A 19919-nucleotide genomic window follows, 5' to 3' on the forward strand; every position below is an offset into this window, starting at 1 on the left:
TAGTCGGCAGTTTTGTTACATACAGTGCATCTACGTGTATATAGTCCACGATTGCATAGTGTAATATAACTATAGAATGGCAGGGTCTGAAAGACGTCCAACTATGCTAGGCTTGTCATCTAATTGGTTCTGTCTGAATAAATTTGAAAATGATAAATTATTTTCAATATCTAATTTTCAATATTCATCATGGACTTTTTTTTTCTGAATACATTTGTAAATATCTATTTTTTTATCATCACGGACTTTTTGCATTCAATACCATCATTCCTCCCGTATCCAGACAAGGTCTGATATTGTTGTGGGCGAAACAGGTCACACAACTCGAGGTTGTTGGATATGGTATACATTTGTTTGCTAAGCTACAAAATACATATCAAGCAAATAATTGTAGTGTAACCGCTATATCATGATTAGATATCGATACGTGTATATAATCATGGTTATATTTCGATACGTGTATACTATCATGATTAGATATCGATACGTGTATATAATCATGATTAGATATCGATACGTGTATATTATCATGATTAGATTTCGATACGTGTATATTATCATGATTAGATATCGATACGTGTATATAATCATGATTAGATATCGATACGTGTATATTATCATGATTAGATTTCGATACGTGTATATAATCATGATTAGATTTCGATACGTGTATATAATCATGGTTATATTTCGATACGTGTATCTAATCATGATTCGATCTCGAAGTGTATAATATTATAATCATGATTATATCTGGATAAGTGTATACAATCATGATAAGATCTTGATACGTGTATGCAATCATGATTAGATCTCGATACGTGTATTTAATCATGATTATATCTCGATACGTTTATATTGTCATGATTAGGTGTTGACACGTGTATATTACCATGATCTGAGATTTTTGATATGATCTCGAAAAAAGGAAAAGATGAACAGACAGGGAACCAAAGATGATGACCAAACTGCATGATTACTACACGACAAATATAGAAGAATACTAGTTGTTAGGTCTTACTTTTGTACATTCATTTCCTAACTGTGTTATAGGTAAGAGCAATTAAAAAATCAACACATAAACAACAATAACTTGGCATATTTTATTCCTCTTTGCAAAAACTGTAAGTGATTTGTGAGTTGAGTACAGAAAAGACATATGGATAAACCGGACTTTACCGGAACTTTCCGGATCTTACCGGACTCTACCGGACTCTACCGGATCCCACTTGCAAACAAAATCTCAACCTTTTATTTTCGACAAGCCTGATAGTTTCATGTCTTTTTTAAAATTCTTATCTTCTGTTTCTTAATAAGCCCGCAACTTATGTAACTCATCGTCAAACCTGAAAATTGATATACAGATGTACTTATTTCATACGAGACTTTATTTAGTATTGAGATTTATTATGCAAGTCGGTGCAGGTAGCTAAAATCACAATCAGAAAATAAATTATATCAAATACCCAACCAAGATATTCCAGATATTTTGGTCCAAGTCAATATGTTGAGATATACTTTTAAAGTGGATTCGTTCATAAATTTTAAATAAATAGTAGAACGTTTGATGTATATTTTTAATAATGATTCTCAAATATTGTTTCAATTCTTATAATATATATATATAATTATTGACTGTCATCAACACAACAAGTTTCAGTGAAATTTCTTTCAGAATAAATGTCATTCAATGGGTAATGCGTTTCTATAAATAGAAGAAGTGTTGCTGTGACATTTCTCATGTTTCGCGAAATATGAGACCCGACAACAGGAAGATAACAATACGTCTACGTAAAGAATTCATTACACAGAGCCTGACTGCCACTTAAACTGAAATTGTTATACAGAGACATGAAATGGCAATATAAGGTGATTCATGTACATACAACTTGCGTTCATAGCCTGCATGAACTTTGTAAAATGTCGTTTGACCCACCTACACATAGCTCAGTAAATGTACACGCTGCAATGGTCAATAGTGCATAAGTGAGAGCAGACTTTATGTCACAATTAACTTAAAGGGGCATTAATTCGCTTGGACAACAGAAAGGTGCATAATATTTGTATTGATGAAATCTATGTCCGAGGATTATATGAGTGTTCGTGTCTACTAGTATTGAAAGTAACTCCGAAATATACAGAAAAATGATGAAACGCACACAAATAACGTCTGTCTTTGCGGTAATTAGTGATACTTCGGGACGAATTAAGAATTTTAGGATTTGATACTTGAAGAACTTCGGCTTACCTTACGAGTAAAACTGCCGTATCAATGTGAAGATATTAGCTCTTACTACTTGGGAAAATACATATTTTCCATTAAGTTCCATTTTGACGACATAACCTTTATTCAAAAGAAGGATTGCCCCTTTAAAGACTAATTTCTAGCTGAATATATTATCAGATTTATCAGAACGGATAAAGAGTATTTTGTATTGACACTGAGATTCATATAGATCATATAGACACATAATTGATTTCGGTACATATTTGAAGTACTCGGAGTGTCTCAACACTTTTCGACTGTTTACAGGCCTTTCAATCCTTTTGTCTTTTAAATTAATGTTCTATAGATTTATAAGCTGTGATCCTTTCTCGGAAGCCTAATGAATCCCCCATGGCTGGTTTATAAACATAATGTTCTAAATGATTGAATGAAAATACATCGTTTTTCAGTGAATATATTTCACGTTTTGTTTTGCAAGAGGGGAAGCAACTCCAAGAGAGAAACGTTGTTCGGACACTACAAAGAAAAGAAAATTCGACACCCAGCCGTCGATTAAGTAAATGCCTGATTCAGGATACATTCGGCTCCATACCAGAAGATATGGTATGCTTGACTTCAGGTGAAAAAAGTTCTAACGGTATAAAAATATATTGTATTTAGCGTAATTAGTAACAACTTTGATGTAATAATATATATGCATGTACATTTCAATATCAAACTCTATCCATATAACATAACAAAAAGTATTAAACAAAACAAATACAATATCTGTATAATGGCTATACAAAATTTAAAAAAATATATATTCATGAAAATACATATCTGCATTGCATTTGTCCGATGTCCAGTTATGAACTACATGTATATTGTATCAACAAAAATCATGACAAGTGCTGAAGTCAGTCCATATATCCAGTACCTAATCAAATTTCTTTTTTGATGTTCTTAAGGACAATCAAATATTTGTTATTATGCTTGAAAGCCTTTATTTCCAAGATAAATGGGCATATTATGCATATCATACAATTATAGCTTTTTGATAAGGTGGATACATTGTTTAATTAACCTGAACAAAAATCAACCGAGGACGATGCGAGTATCATGGACAAATGATATGTAACACACTGATATACTGTCTAAATCTGAAATTTGTGAACATTGATGGATATGAACTATTCTTACAGTACGCCTGCTTCATACAGTTACTTCCTGTTACAGGGAATGTCTCTGTAATTTTACAGAAGTAAAACCCAGCATCCAGAATTAACAGGATTGGCTGAATCCTGGAGCTCGTTAACTCTTCGTTATAAATCTAATTATTTGTTCTTGCAGGCTTTTAATTCCTAATTGCCTTCTAGCACCACTGACGAGTGATATGATGTAGTTTTGGATTCAGTACCCGGCATATACTGTATCCATAACGGAATCCATATTTAAATAAACTTAATTCACTTATTAAAAAAAACAAAAGTGTTTGTATTTCGTTTCTCAAGATATATGCATTGTGATTAGATCCGAATATAATATAAAGAGAAAGAAAAACTCATAAATATTTATTTTTCATTGAGAAAAAAAAATAATAAAAATAAATGATAATAATTAAAACGATAGGAACAAATCAACTTTGTGTTTGCGAATAGTTAAGAGGCTTTTCTGGATCAGAATATCCTTCTATACCGCCAATAATACTTTGTTCGCTTTTTAAACATTTTACATTTGTTTAAGTATGTCATCTCAACAACATTCCCTCTTTTTTGGAAAAAACTTCAGTATTAAACATACGAGTAAACTTTCTATTCTATGGAGACCAAACACACACAAAACATAAAAATATTCTAGTACTTTTGTGTCATGACTGCAACCTGAGGTTTGTACGTCAGGGTACAATATAATAGATATGATTAAATATACTATTGTTCCACTACGTAAAAAGAAAATCCGATTGATATGTTTCTAAACAATAGCAAAAACTTACTTTACAGAAGTTTAATTTTCATTTTAGTGTTTATAATTAACACATCCGCCACCATCTTGTTGGATTAATTCGTAAGGGAAAGATGTTCTCCCCTTTCGATAAATCTGTACTTAGTATCAATGATTAAATGTAAACTGTAAAAATACATGTTCGAAACATCAAAGACAACACTTAAAATGAAAAACAAACAATAAAAAACAGAAAGATATGTACGCTAAGCAAGCGAAACAATCAGTTTTCGGAAAATTCAGGATATTTCAGACACATTTTGGATAAATATTACTAATCTGACATCGCTAACATTGCCCAACTTTTTATAACCTAACAATATTAAAACTATAGAATTTTAAAACTAAAAAATATGAACATTGTTAACGGGTAACATATAATTCTTTTCGTCCTGAAGTTTGTTTTATGCTACACAAAAAACATCGTATGTGGAGACCATTATAAACTCGAAACTAAACTTCTTTTTTTTTTTTCAAATCTTCATTATTAGCTAATTTTTAGGTTACAGGAACAAATATACTCATCGGAATCAAAGAACGGTTCAAAACAAAAAGGAAAGATGAATCTTCGAGGACAAAACAAAACAAAAACATGCTACTCGGTGACGTAAGTCTCGATCCGGAATTCCGGCTGCGGTTTTGGACCATCATTTACACGCTGCTGCTGCTGTTGGTTAGGGTTGCTTGCTGGCATTCGTCGAACCTGGCTCTGAGTAACCGGCTTTTGATACACGAGTTGAGGTGCATAAGTGGATTGTGCATGGCGGTTGTCATAGGTACGACTGTCGAAGGCAGGGTTGACGGTTGGTCCGCCTGTACTTTTAACCCACCGGTGATACCTGCTTTCATTCCCGTTAACGGATCCTTTGTAATCTGATCTGGTCACCTGACTACTGACGTTGCTGCCACCATTGCCGTTCAAATGTTCCGGTAAGTACTTGTGCTCCTGTTAAATAAGAAATTATTGGATATTGATTATCAAGTATCATCTGTTTGATAATTATTTTCAGAACCAATTCGTAGAGCAAGTGAGCCTTGCAGTGTCCGCATGCAGTCTGTTCAGCGTCAACTTTTTCAACAATTCCCTTTTGCCGACTACTCCATAGTCAATGGTCGAAGATCATGATAACCGGCTGACAGATGCAGTACTATTTCGTTTGTTGACACAGGAGTCAAAGGTGGCAAAATCCCAGAACAGCTTTCTTTCAATTACCAAAATGAGCTAATTCTACAATCTTTGACAATCTTAAACAACTTCTGGCCCCAAATCGAAAGGTGTGTGATTCTGATATTGGGCCAGTGTTATGAAGACAGCAATGCTTTTCAAGTTTGTTCAAAGAATTATCCTTTACCAACTGGTGGTCACAGGGATGAAATGTGCGAATGTCTTTAAGCAAGTTTTTCTGGGTGTCTAAAAGGTCTAGGGCCACACTTATGCTGAAATTTTAAGATAAAGAGGGTCAAATATGCTAACTCTGGGTTTTTAATATCAAAGTCCTGGGATTATTACCATGACATATACCATTAAATTCATTGATTATGATTCCAAACCCATGACCTAAATTAACTTAAAAACTAACAAATTAAACCATTAAATCTGCCATTTTTTAAAGTTTCATTTAAAAATCTGTAGAGCATTAGAGATACATGCCCATTTGACCTCTTGTTTTTAAATACTATTATTTACATTTGTCATATATACGTGTAAATATTTTGTTCAGAACAAGCAGCAAAAATTGCTGATAAGTATTTTACTGAATACTACATTTTTCAGGTTTGTTAGTGGTGGTTTGTGGAAACGATTCCAAAGCAATTACACAGTGAATATTATTGTGCAGTATTTTTGAATTCGTTTCAGCAATCTTTATTCCGTTTACTATATATATTACATTATTTCAATATCTATATAATTATTTGATTAATAATACATTTTAAGCAATATGTTCATTTAGAAAGTTTGTTGAATTTAGATACATTTTGTAATTTTTAATTCAACGTAAGTGTTTTTATTCGACCTTTAGAGAATATTTTCATTCGACCTTAAGAGATTATTTTTATTCTACCTTTTGAGAATATCTGGTAGTTCGTTTGACTATCAAACCTTTGTTAAGCTTTTGACCATAATACTGGCCTTAATATCATGCACTGCATCCTTTTTGGTTTTTGTTGTACACACTTGACCTCTGTTGTGACCTTTGAAATTGCTCAAGGTCATTAATTTAAACATGCTAATGTCCTCGTGTAATAACTAATGAAATAGTTCTTGAGGGAAAAAAATCGTTAAATACTAGTAAATCGACGCCAAAAGAATAACACGCGGGCATCATGGCATAAGCTCACTCGCCAGTTTCCCATTTTGAAATATCAAGCCATGTCATATACACTGCCCTCCAAAAGTTCTGTTACACTTGGAACGTTTAAATCGAATGGCTAGCCAACAAAATTTGAGAAAAAGTGTTGTAATATCAGTATGATAGTCCATTTGTAAGTGACGATTACAAATTATTTGAAAAATAACTCACTTCCTTGAAGGTGCAGAGAGAGGGAATGGAGGGTCATATTTTCCATAATGTTAAAAAATGAATAAAAAAATTATTTTTTACTGACACAAATAAAAGTAATTGTTTAAATGATTAACAGTAAAAAAAATGTAAGAAATGCATTTTTGAAATTTATATTAAACAAAGAGGGAAATTTCCAGAACGTTGCAGTTTGAGGATTTCCATTGTAACAAAACATATCCACTGTTGAAAAATGAACATGAACATTTGAAATCATGAACAAAAACATCCTTAGAAGTTATGATTCTAACAAATTTAAATGAAGACTTCGCGATTAACTTCGCTGTATTTTACGTAATAATTGTAACAGGACTTTTGGAGGGCAGTGTATATGTGTAATACATACTCCAAAATTTATGAAGGAGAATGGTTGACTTCATTGCAAGAAAATGATAATCAACCTTATAACCATGGTAATTAGTTAATAGAGAGTTAGATCGTAGTACTGGTTAATGAATATGCATTTTCAAAATTCTGTAATTTTTGCTTATATCATTGAAATTTCCTTATTTTAGTTCTATCACATTACTTAAAACAAACATTTTTAAAAATCAGATTTTGATTTTATGGAATGAATATTGATGTTACAAAAGTCAACATTTTCATTTCTGCTATATATATTTTCTTCTTTGCTTGAAGGTTGAAACACAGATGATAATGGTTTATTTATTAAGTGACACAACATAATTATTTACGTAATTTCACATTTGCATTAAAATAGAGAAACATGTACAAAACAAATACAATGTATGAGTGAAAATATAACAGAAACAAATAACGATAAAAATTTTGAAGAAAGGCAGATAATACGACACAAGAAAACATGAAATATATACTTATATGAAACTTATATATAAAGTATAGCAACAAAATAATAACTAGAATACATGTTGTAAAATAGCCATGCTTGTCCCAGTGTTTAAAAAAAATTAAATAGAAAGATAAAATTCGTGCTGTGAAATATGGGGTTTTGTAGTCTAGCATGTTTTCTGCATTGACGAAGGGCTTATAATGTATGGTTTTAGTAGGGTCAATAATTATTGGATTATGTAACCTGTGCAGCAATTGAGGGTAACAGTGTTGTAAGTTTATGATATTAAACAGTGCATATACAGATATTAGTAAAAACTTAATAATTTTAATGGGAAACGTCAAAATAGAGACAGTTTGAAGCAAAGTAACGAAATAACTTTCACTACAGAAAAAGAAATATATACAAAGTATCGCAACCAATTAAACCCCAAAGTCACCACCTCTGACGGAAATGTGGTAAAATATACTATGGTATGTCACATGATTTCAGCATATGCTGTTGAGTTGTCTCAAGAGGTATCGTCTTCAAGATCTAGCTTCCTTGTAGGTATGATATTACATAGCAGACAGAATTAAAAGAAACCAAAGGATCTGTATATATGTCGTTTATCATATTTAAGCATTAATTTAATGATAAATACGGTATTTGTTGTACAGCTGTTATGCTCCTTCTTGGACTTGTCAGTGGTGTTAGGGGCATAGAATATGGTAATCCAGAAGTAAAAAACAAATAGGGTGCAGTTACTATGTAAATTAAATTGTTAATTGTGTAAAGTTAAAATATTAGATATTTTTGAAACAACGTAAGATACAGTGTGTATTCTAAACTGGTTCCTTTAATTCGTATGTATGCCGTAGCAATATTAATGCTAATGTAACCAGTTGTTTGAGTCACCAACACTTTAAGACAAATATGTCTGTACAACCAGTTCATCATTACAATACAGTGATGTTTTTTAAAGGTTATATACAATATTCTTTGCCTGGACATGTATACACCATACAACGAACTGTCTGGAGACAGGCAGCTCCGACTACAGTCCATTTTTGAAGTTGTGTGAATTAAACTTGAGAACCTTGCTTACACAATTAGAAAATAATATCCTTGTCTCTCGCTTTTGAGGGTTCTCAGTTTAAAAAAACCAGGATCTCGAGGGAGTTTTCATTCTTTCTCGAAGTTGATAAGATAAAGGAGACCATGTGGTAAAACAGAATTCCTTCGTTTTCGCCGGATAAACCCAAATCGCTTGGGTCTCGACCCCGTAAATGTGAATTGCTTGTTCGAGATATTAAGAAACTGGGAACATAAAGAAAGTCTATCCTATTGATAACAATGTTTAATGTTAATCAGAAGATGTTAGGGAATTAATATACATTTTGTGAATCTTGCAACTTTTCCTGTAAGAAAAGAACTGCTTTCTTTTCCAGACATAATCACCATCATTCTGTCAAAGGATCTGCTGTAATGCACATGGCGAACCCATAACTTCTCGGCTAGCACATTAATCCTACTATAAATTATAGATTCAGGAGTTTTGTATTGTTGGACAACAAACAACTGGTCACAAAGCGAACAAACAAGCCATGCATTTACCCTGTTAGAAGAAGGAAGCGAAGCGAAGCCAGCATCTACACTATTATAGGTGAGAAATGATCGTGCTCCCCGCCATGCCGTTCACTACCTCCTTCATTTGATGCTTCTTGTTGTGGTTGCGGACACAGTTGCACATGCCCAGAAGAAGAATAAGGAGAACTGCGGCCCCAACAAACGCCAGAATGATGATAAGTGGTAGAGGCAGATCTTCTGGAGTCTCGGTTTCAACGGGCTTCATGGTTGTCGGAACAACTGAAACGTGCATTGTAAGGTGATAAATCTGTTATAGCAAAATTGATACATTCTTACCAAAGCGTAACCAAATAAGGAATTTTATTCGAAAGTACCAACCGGTACTTTCATTTATCGTGATTTCACAATGATACCACAAAAATAGATTGAACTATATTTTCGAAATAACTTTTTAAGTTTTGTTTTATATTTGAAGAATCTGAATAGGGAAATTGTTGACATGATCTCATTTTTAAATTTCATGAAACACAAACCTAAAGCCAAATTGAAAATATACTGAGTATAAAATCGTATGAATTATGGAATTAATTGTTTAAAGCATCGTCTTAGAGTTTGGTGGTCATTCAGTAGCCTTTTGAAAAATTGTCATGAGAGTAATAATGCGAAGCTGATGGAACTAAGAAATATCAGAACAGTTCAAACACATTAAAAAACGGCTTAATTTTACCCTAAGACACAATGATAATGTGTTGTCTTTGAATAACATTATTTTCCATGACAAAAGTAGAATTTTAACATTCAGTTATGGACGATGCATGTTAATGAAGACCACGGTGAAATTATATGACCTCAAAGGAACATTATCTATTTCCTTGTTCGATATGAAGTAAGACATGTTCGATGTTCATTGACATAACTGGTCAATAGTATTATTACTACACAATGTTTATGATACTGCTGTGAACACTTTTTTTATTGATGCTAACAATTCAATCGAGCCACGGTCAATTGAGCACACCTGCACGTATTTACACACCGACGTATACATATACAGGTGATCGGTAGTAGTGCAAGGGAGATACCTGCTGTAAAAATACCAATTTAAGCGATGTTTTATAATTCGCGACAGAGTGTGGTCGCTAAATTAGCGAAAATTAGGCACTCGCTAGAAAAACCCGATATACGGTATAATATTGCCTGTATTTTACAAGGATTTACCAACGTCAATGAAGCAGAAAAATTTTACACCTCTGGAACACATGGTCCAATTCAACTTGTTAATTATCGATCGTCTCCGTGCATTTTTTTTTTCATTTTTCAGTGTTAAGGTTAGGTCTCTTTAATCAATCTACTATTGTTATAACCATGAAATTCATCAATATCTAATTAAACGTCTCTCACCTTCTTCTGCCTGGCTAATAGTCAAAGATGATGCATCCACTGTAAATTCTCCATAACTGCCTGATCTTGCCTCTTGATACATGGTCGTATTGACAGCTGTTGTGACCGCTTGGGCTGATCCGACGACCTCTACTTCCGAGTCTACAATCACGCTTCCTCGTCTGTATATAAACATATATGTTGAATCCTTACATACAAATAGCAATTGGCAGTCAATTCGAACATTATAAATAAGCAATTATGTCTACAAGATGAAGGTTGCAAACATTTATCTTATGAATACATTATTAAACCATGTATACAATGTAAGCTATGTAATATGGATTCTGTAAGAAAAATAATCTTATTCTGACATGTGTACTTACGAAAACCCTGTTACGGAGAAAACCACATATCCATCTAGTCTTGATAAAATGGGAATTAACTGAAACAAACAAAAAAGAACACGATTACTACTCTGCAATGTTTTTTTTTGTCTCTCTTTCTATATAAATCTCTATAAGAGTCGGGGCACCTGTTATCTACTATACATATATGGAAAGGTTGTGCAAGATCTTTGTATTTGGTAAGTAAGCCATCGCATAACGATTCATCCTCAATAATTTGATAAAATACATGCATATAACAAGTTTTGTCTCATTGTAGTGTAAAGGCAGGCCGTTCAAAGAACATCATTTTGATGTCCTCACACTTAAAACATTACTGGGATCTGTGGTATAGACTTTTGTAAGAACAAAGCACAGCCTGCGAAATGAATCCACAACCTGGCACATTGGATAACTGATGAGAAACACCGCTGATCGAGGTACAGGAAGCAACATGTGTCTAAAATGCCGCTTATATTGCTTATAAATATAGAGTTGCCATTTGTAAAATATCCAAGATACTAAAGAACAAATTGACAATTTAATATTAAAATTCACTAATAAGCTTTTACCAGAGCTAAATTGAATGTCCAAAGGAACAGGTATCCGGTATAAAGTATGCAGGAATACAGAAATACGACTTACAGAGGCTTCAACACGAGACTGGAGTGTTCTAAAAGTATTAGAATCTTTGTCCAATAGTGCATCATTCCATACCACATCCTGAAGCCTAAACTGCATAGTGACTTTACGTTTCGTCCCCGCAGTTGTGGGTGCAGGTGTTGTTAGTGAAGAGCTCCCTACAAATAAACGTACAAACCCGAGAGAATTAGTTTACTGTGTTGAATTTCAGTTTTTGTGGTAAACATCAGAATACAATGTCAACTACAGTTATTCTGTACCTTTCTGAGAGATTTTATTTTCTAGAGTAGCTAATATGTACAGTTAAACTTTGATTGATTTAGTATATTTACCTCCACACTGGATACAAAGACGCTGTCTAATTGGTGTGATATCGTGAATACCAATTCTATTTGTGACAGGGTCAAATGTTCCTCCAAGTGCAAAGAAAAAGTTAACGCACGAATCTGGCGTTAGTTGTATGTCCTGGTTTGTCTCAGGTGTAGTAAGCGGCCTGGTGAAGTTAAGGACTGTGACGCCATTTACCCGCGATCCACTGACGTCAGTAATAGAATTAGTATCCTCTGCCGGCATGGATCTACCTGCGGCCCACCTGAACAATTAGTAGAGAACAATATACTTACACGTAATTATACGCCTTATTTTTCTAGTGTTGCTTAGTATAGAAGGGTTTAAACAATGCCAAAACAATGACATTTCATTTTGATTAAACAACCCAAACGATCTCCAATTGATAACATGGAAGCGCCCAGCACCCAGATATCAATTCATTGCCAAACAAATACAAGTTTTACAAAATCCCTTATTCTCCAAATTCAGCTTAAGGCATTACATGTATATGATATTATATCGCCTATATCACTCTTTCTGAAATAGTTCAGAAAAATTAGAAAACATATCCAAACAAAATAATTGAAAGTCAAGATTCCAAGCATCCCTTATTTCCTGAGTGACTGAACCATAAATCCTGTAAATGAAGGATGTGTTGAAATGTCCATGTCTGTACAAGTTTTGCTTAATTAGGACTTTTTGAGGAACGGATCAAAACGAAAAAATTCAAAGTGAAATGTTGACGGCGAAAAAGTATCACCATAATCTCGATTTGCGACTTTGTCGCAGCTTGAACAGGTAGCACATGGCACCAACTGTGGCTGAGTATATAATGACTCTAACATGACATTTTTACCGAACAAAAATTACAAAATTTGTATTGATGGCCAGGGTTATTAAAATGAGTAACTTACGACATGATTTGACTATCTGACAACTCACCTGTCCGTCATCACTGCTACACCGTCAACAACCCAGCCTGCCATCACATCCGTGTTAGGCTGAAAGACAACATGCATTTTCACAATTGCTATTTTTCATAATAATACTTTGCCTGACATGGACCATAGGCATCGACACAGATCGCGCGATATGCGCGCGACACGGACTTCGAAAGTAGGGGGATGTCTCAAAATACATCATTTGAATAAAATTGTAAATCATTGGAGAGGTCTGATTTGTAAGAGATGGTTAACATATTGATGGCGTCTTTAATGCAAAAATACCCACACTGCAGCAGAAATAAAACAGACCTTAATCTGACTCCATGGACAATAAGGAAACTGACTTCAAACAATACAAAGGATGTTAACTTCTTTCTACTCACCATTTGGTTGTCAACGGACAGACCCAGAGCTATGTACTGATTGGCAGCAACTCTGGCGGTCATACTGAATCTGATGGCAGACTCATCCGGCATGTACTTCCACGTTACTACGTGTTCGCCGTTCTCCCACACGCAGCTGTCTGATTGGCTTGCGTTTGTGACAGGTTTTCCTGTGAGGAAATATAACAAACTTTATGTACTCTGATTGTTTCTACATGCATGCAAATAATTTCGGATTATTATGTTAATCAATCAATCAATTTGTTTATTTAAATGCCATAATATCATACAGTAATTACATTGTACAAGTATATAGTTACAAAGAATAAAACATAACTTAATATCTGTGATAAGTCATTTCAACCATAATGAAATATAGAATATTGATATTCTAAAAAGAACTGTTACAATGATATTTTTTCTTTAGATAAATAAAACCAACCACAAAGCCACAAATTCCAATCCAGAGAGTACATGTATGTGATTGGGACGATCCCTATCTACAAAATTCTCTGAAATCGTACTTACATATACATAATGATTATTAAAAGACTTCTTTTACAATTATATTGATATCAAAATTTGAAAGTTCAACAGACCCCTTTCCCATCTTTTATGTTTTCCTTCAAGAACTCTCATTTCAACTATAAAAATACTTACTCAAAAAGTTAACCCTGCTGACTCCTCGTTTTAGGTTACCATGGTATTTCAATTCATCAACTTTGTAGAAAAGTTTATCAGATGCTGTTGACACGGCTTCCAGACCAGAATTAGGTCTATGGTTATAACCAGAATTATCTTGTCCATACGCCCAAATAACATGCATGAAGTCATTCATGATTTGGTAATCCGTCCTCTCAGTGGCTGTTACAAAATAAAACAACCACGTATATACTCAGTGACGATGAAAACAAGGGCCCAATGGGCCCGAATTGCCCACCTGCAATGCAGCGATTCTTTCATATATGGACCCTGCATTTATTTCAGGAGTATTTTTAGTCTGTTGGCGTATTAAATTCTTAACTCATGGTTTATTTGACCCTTATGACATTGAAAAGAAACACTTCATTCGACCATGCTACTTGCCCTATACCAGGTCTCTGGGCATTTTGGTTATTGAGAAGTTGTTTTAATGGAAAAGTTGACGGACGGACGGACGGACGGACGGACGAGGGACGCCGGGCCACGCCATAAGCTCACTTGCACTTCGGGCAGTTGAGCTAAAAAAACAGGAACGCAAAAACAACGGGGAACATCATATCTGAGGCCACAACACAATTCAATAAGATTCAAATGGCATAACTATCAATTACCTTTTTTGGGTGAAATTTTAGCATACTCTGATATGATTTTACATTACTTTACAGTAAATGAAAGTTGTGTGCTTTTCGATTCGAAATTTACACAGTGAAGGTTTGTGTGTTTACTTCCATCAGAATTTCACAGGAATGCTTTTTGTATACATCAATCAGAAATTAGATATTTGTGTTTCAATCAAAAATCTTTCCAAAAAGTTGTCAGAAATTGTTTTGTGGATTTCCACAAGGGATTTACAGTAAACATTTCTGTATGTATGTAAGAAACATACAGAATGAAGATGTGTGTGTATTCTAATAGAAAATGTTTCCAGCAGTCCATCCAAAATTTGTATCTAAACTGAAGATTTTTTGCATGAAATTTACACAATGTGGATGCATTTTGGTTTGTTGATTTTGCTTAATGTCCTATTAACAGCCAGGGTCATTTAAGAACGTCCCATGTTTTGGAGGCGGAGGAAAGTCGGAGTACCCGGAGAAAAACCAGCGGCCTACGGTCAGTACCAAGCAATTGTCCCACGTAGGTTTTGAACTCGCAACCCAGAGGTGGAGCGCTAGTGATTAAGTGGCAGGACACCTTAACCACTCGGCCATCGCGGTCCAATGAATATCTTGTTTAGCGTAACAATTTTGTTTTGTATAAACTCACCTGTTATCTTTCTCCTATATAAGATCCTTGTGATGCCAGAATCCTCATTTCCGACGGCAGCTGTTAGGCTTTCGGAACCTCCATAGAAAGAGTCCCGTTGAGGAGTGGAGCGATCTCGAGAGTAATAATCGCCGATACGACTTCTAATTCCTTTAGCCGAACCAATGACCATGTCGGTACAGTCCATATGGTGTACATTACCTGCAATATACAGTGATTATGCAGATAAACAAGATCGTGTCAGAAATGTATTAGATATTTCTACATATACAAAAAATGATGGATTTGTATGGAGATCCTTGAAAAAGTAGAAGATCAGTGAGACCAAGTGTTCCGACAGAGTAAGCGTCTTCTGTTTCATAGATGAGAAATGAGATCATGATGTCGTGTTCTATCAACAATTAAGAAACTATTTCTTGGACAAAATTGCCTTGAAAGTTTTGCGCTAATCTGACCATTGATCTTAAAATCAAAGTCACAGTGACCTAATTTCAGTGCACTATATGCACACCTGTTGGTGGTGTATAAATGTTTCAAATTTCACCAAAATATCATATGTGATTCACAATTATGTCCCTAACAATTTACACTTTTGTGGTATGAAAAGCAGCAATGTTGGAAGGACAGTAGTTAAGCACTAGTTTTGATACAATACCTCTCCCTTCATTACAAGATTGCAATATGTCATAAAGAAACTCTAAAAACAAGCCGAAAACTTATATTTTGATATGCAATACAGATTTTTTGACTGGTGATATCGTAACTATTTCTGGACATACTTCCTGTCGTGTCAGAAGTGCCGCTTGGTCCTGATGAACCACTACATGATCCTGGCTCCCCCTCTGGCTCCCCCTCCGGCTCCCCAGTTGGTTCTCCTTCTGGTTCCCCAGTCGGTTCCCCTTCTGGTTCCCCAGTTGGCTCCCCCTCCGGCTCCCCAGTCGGTTCTCCTTCTGGTTCGCCTGTCGGTTCCCCTTCTGGTTCTGGTTCTGGATTTGCTGTTGATGACAGTTTAAGAATAGATGTATACCATTCATTCCTATATAAAGGTTATCTAAAACAACCAATAAAGTTGGAAAATTGGAAGCAAGAACTGTAACGCATTACATATCTGAGAAACTGAGAGAAGATTTGGAGTCCGTCTTCGGGAACATCAGAAAGACGTTGAAGTCCCAGTAAGCAGCAAATTAACCAGATCAAAACGTAAATAATCAGAGTCCCAGATCAACAAATCAGCCATCACAGATCACGGCACATAACAAAATAATGTGGCTGACCGGAAAAATGCTTAAGTGATTGACAGAGGAGGCAAGATTTTCAGGCGGCAGGTGAAAGAACGCAGTAGGCACGTTCTAAAAAGGGATGAGGGGCCAATAAACATTCGCACATCTATGACCAGGTATTAAACAAAGCGTAGTCGAATCGACAGTCCATCTACAATGAAATTGGTCGCTCACTGGAGTAGCCGAGTCGGCTTCTTTGGAAGAAAGTCACGTCACTATGCTTGTACACCATCACTACAAGCTGCACTTATCTATCGACGATTGCTACCATTTCGTACACACTTACACATTCTATACTGGTCATTCAAGTCTGAGGAAGATGACAGATCTGTTATCGAAACGTCACTAGCAATAAACTTATTTGTTGTGTTAGACAACCTTTTATATAGCTGTCCTTACCTACTTAAAGAATGTTTTCCGTCTTTCATTGTTTTTGAGTTGTAGATACATTCCTTAAGAGTCTACGTATTGTAAGAATATGCCTGTGTCTATTTATAGTTATTTTAACGTAATATATATAGTTATAACATACCACAGGTGTCTATTCTGAAGGTAGAATCAGAAAAGTAACGCTCCGTGTGATAAGATGCTGTATGTGGAGGGGTGAACACTCCTCGGGCAAATAAGATATAGAACGCCGAAGTATCTGTGAACTGCCAATCCGTATTGGGATCGTTTGTAGTTCTCGCCCTTACAAAGCGAATGGATGTCCTACTGCCATCACGCGACCAATCCAATATTCTTATGTCATCTTGTTCCATGTCAGCTAGAGGTTGTGTCCGGCTGCTTGCCCACCTTGGTAAATAGAAAACAATTTTGTGTTGAGTACGTTTTTAGGTCGTATGTCACAATATAATACATGTCACTTTCGTTTTGACCATCTTGCCAGGAATTAATATATGGTTACATATCTGAGGACTTTGTTGTGAAACTGCTTAAAAATTTAAAGTGATGGACTTTTTAATGTAAATGTGAAAGATTAGAGATGCAGTAGTGTAAAGGTTATTTGATATCAACACAGAATAAATCAACCGACAAAATTGTATTTAGTTCTCATCCAATATGTATTAGCGTTATCAACTGTATCTGGTAATAAATACCGAAGTTTAGCAAAGTATGTACATATTCCTGTTCATATCAACAAAAATGAAAACATTTAAGATATTTTAAAACTCAGACTTGTGGTACATGTGCACAGGTTTGTAAGTCGAAGAATATCTTAAATACACATCCAGCATCAGTATCATAAAGAAATAACAATACCTGTCTGAAACTCCCATTTTGTCAGTTTCAACCAGGAATATATCGCTGTTGGCCTACAATGGAGAGAACACTGCTTTAAACAATTATTTATCTGCGTTATAATTCCATTTTAACGTGAAATATGTTTTTTTTTATTTCATTAAACTACAAAACTACCCAAATGGCAAAACAGCAAAAGGTATATGTCATAAGTTTACATTGCATTGCCTATTTTTATATTTAATATTCATAGATACATTGTGTATTTTCCATATTATGTGTCTAGATACATTTTAATTTTTTTTCTTATTTTATGTTTTTGTTTTATGGCATACTTAATGCATGTTTTTAGTTAGAAGTTTTGAAGGTTCATACTTCAAAGATATTCAGATTACATGAAGTATCTCATTTCGTCCCTAAATAATATCATCCCAAAGGATATACCGATTTGGATCATGATAATTTTATATATAATTATGAATATGATTAATGCATATTAATTACCATCATTTGATTCGAAGAGATTCCAGCAGCAAAATAATAGCCGGTTTGAATATCCGCACTCATTGTGAAAGTAATTTCATCAGTGTCAACGTTGAATTCCCACGATATGTTTTGACGACAGACATCACAGTTCCACTGCCCTCTGCATATGTGTGGCTCCGGATGTGGAGGTTCAGGAGAACTTTCTGGTTCAGGCCGAGGAGTACCTTCAGGTTCAGGAGTACTTTCCGGTTCCGGTCGAGGAGTACTTTCTGGTTCAGGCCGAGGAGTTGCTGTCGCAGGTGCAACTGAAATTTATTGCCTAATACATTATCATGGCACAGATCCTTTTAAACAATTCATGTACATGATAAGTTAACAAAGAGAGGAAGAAAAAAAATATTACTTCCCTAACATGCATGCACATAATCGCATTCACATACGAACATACATGATTATAAACATACAGAACGTGCATCGGCAAAAAAACAAAGAAAACAAAAAAACAAAAAGTGTGGTAAATCTCCGGTCAGTTCGAACACGTATTTTTCGCAATAAGAATAAAAGAATTTTCTAGCTAGTTATAGTTCAAAGTCTAATTATATTTGACCCTATTTCGAATAGTTCGAACATGTCTAATGAATAACGTAAAGTAAGGTTATTTTCGACAAATTCCATTGAAGGCTTTTGTCCAGCGGAAATGTGTTAAGACTTTGATCAACGGCCACGTTTAGGGTAATTGGCAGGTGTGATCATTGTAGTACAGCTGTGTCAGAAATATCATAAATATATGCCACAGATGCAGTTTTACAGACTGTAAAGGGGAACTTTAGGCCCCGACGATGTATTTGTAGGCCCCGACAATGTATTTGTAACATGGGATCAGTAAGAGCTGATGTCACGCAGTACAAACGAAAAACATATCTTTCTCTGGAAAGACACGTGGTCAGGAAATAGGGATTGCAATAATATTAGCATATTTTGGGCTAACTGAGTTCTACTATTTTACTCCACCCATGTCCCCCCATTTATTGACTTAGAGGGCTTTTGAAGTAGTATACTACCTATTCTACATTTTGACAGTTCTTTCGATTTTTTTTTTTTTTGGGGGGGGGGGGGGGGGGGGGGGGGGGTATTTTTGAGTTTCATTAACAGTCGAATGGGATGCATGATGAATATTAATGTATACCATTTAAAACATATCTCATACTTTAGTAACAGTTACAAAGGGTTTACTAATGCTGATTTTCAAAGCTGTCTACAGTGAACATTCAAGAAAAACAAATTACATACACGTAACGTACATTTCACAGCCTTGGTTCATTATCTATGTATTCCCAGCCATGGTTCATTATCTATGTATTATCAGCTTTAATTCATTATCTATGTATTCCCAGCCTTGGTTCATTATCTATGTATTATCAGCTTTAATTCGTTATCTATGTATTCCCAGCCTTGGTTCATTATCTATGTATTATCAGCTTTAATTCGTTATCTATGTATTCCCAGCCATGGTTCATTATCTATGTATTCCCAGGCATGGTTCATTATCTATGTATTCTCAGTCTTGGTTCATTATCTATGTATTCCCAGCCATGGTTCATTATCTATGTATTCCCAGGCATGGTTCATTATCTATGTATTCCCAGGCATGGTTCATTATCTATGTATTCCCAGGCATGGTTCATTATCTATGTATTCTCAGTCTTGGTTCATTATCTATGTATTCCCAG

General features: G+C 34.8%; 1 protein-coding gene across 2 annotated transcripts in view; it reads right to left on the reverse strand.

Annotated features, from left to right (window-relative positions):
• Window positions 1-1088: 1088 nt before the first annotated feature.
• Window positions 1089-19919, reverse strand: part of LOC117326259 — a 64742-nt gene continuing 45911 nt past the window's right edge. The window contains exons 15-28 of one of the 2 annotated variants that reach the window (XM_033882938.1): window positions 18208-18494; window positions 17725-17777; window positions 16994-17256; window positions 15961-16176; window positions 15182-15382; window positions 13877-14080; window positions 13217-13386; window positions 12832-12890; window positions 11892-12151; window positions 11563-11717; window positions 10918-10976; window positions 10553-10713; window positions 9267-9430; window positions 1089-5156 (exon numbers count right to left, since the gene is read on the reverse strand). In XM_033882938.1, the coding sequence (XP_033738829.1) occupies window positions 4806-5156; window positions 9267-9430; window positions 10553-10713; window positions 10918-10976; window positions 11563-11717; window positions 11892-12151; window positions 12832-12890; window positions 13217-13386; window positions 13877-14080; window positions 15182-15382; window positions 15961-16176; window positions 16994-17256; window positions 17725-17777; window positions 18208-18494 (2603 nt within the window). In that variant the 3' untranslated portion in view covers window positions 1089-4805. Of the gene's footprint in view, window positions 5157-9178; window positions 9431-10552; window positions 10714-10917; window positions 10977-11562; window positions 11718-11891; window positions 12152-12831; window positions 12891-13216; window positions 13387-13876; window positions 14081-15181; window positions 15383-15960; window positions 16177-16993; window positions 17257-17724; window positions 17778-18207; window positions 18495-19919 lie in introns of both variants that reach the window. The other variant, XM_033882939.1, reaches the window with a different exon arrangement.

The sequence above is a fragment of the Pecten maximus genome, chromosome 4 (genome assembly GCF_902652985.1).
Source record: "Pecten maximus chromosome 4, xPecMax1.1, whole genome shotgun sequence".
Taxonomy (NCBI): Eukaryota; Metazoa; Mollusca; class Bivalvia; order Pectinida; family Pectinidae; genus Pecten; species Pecten maximus.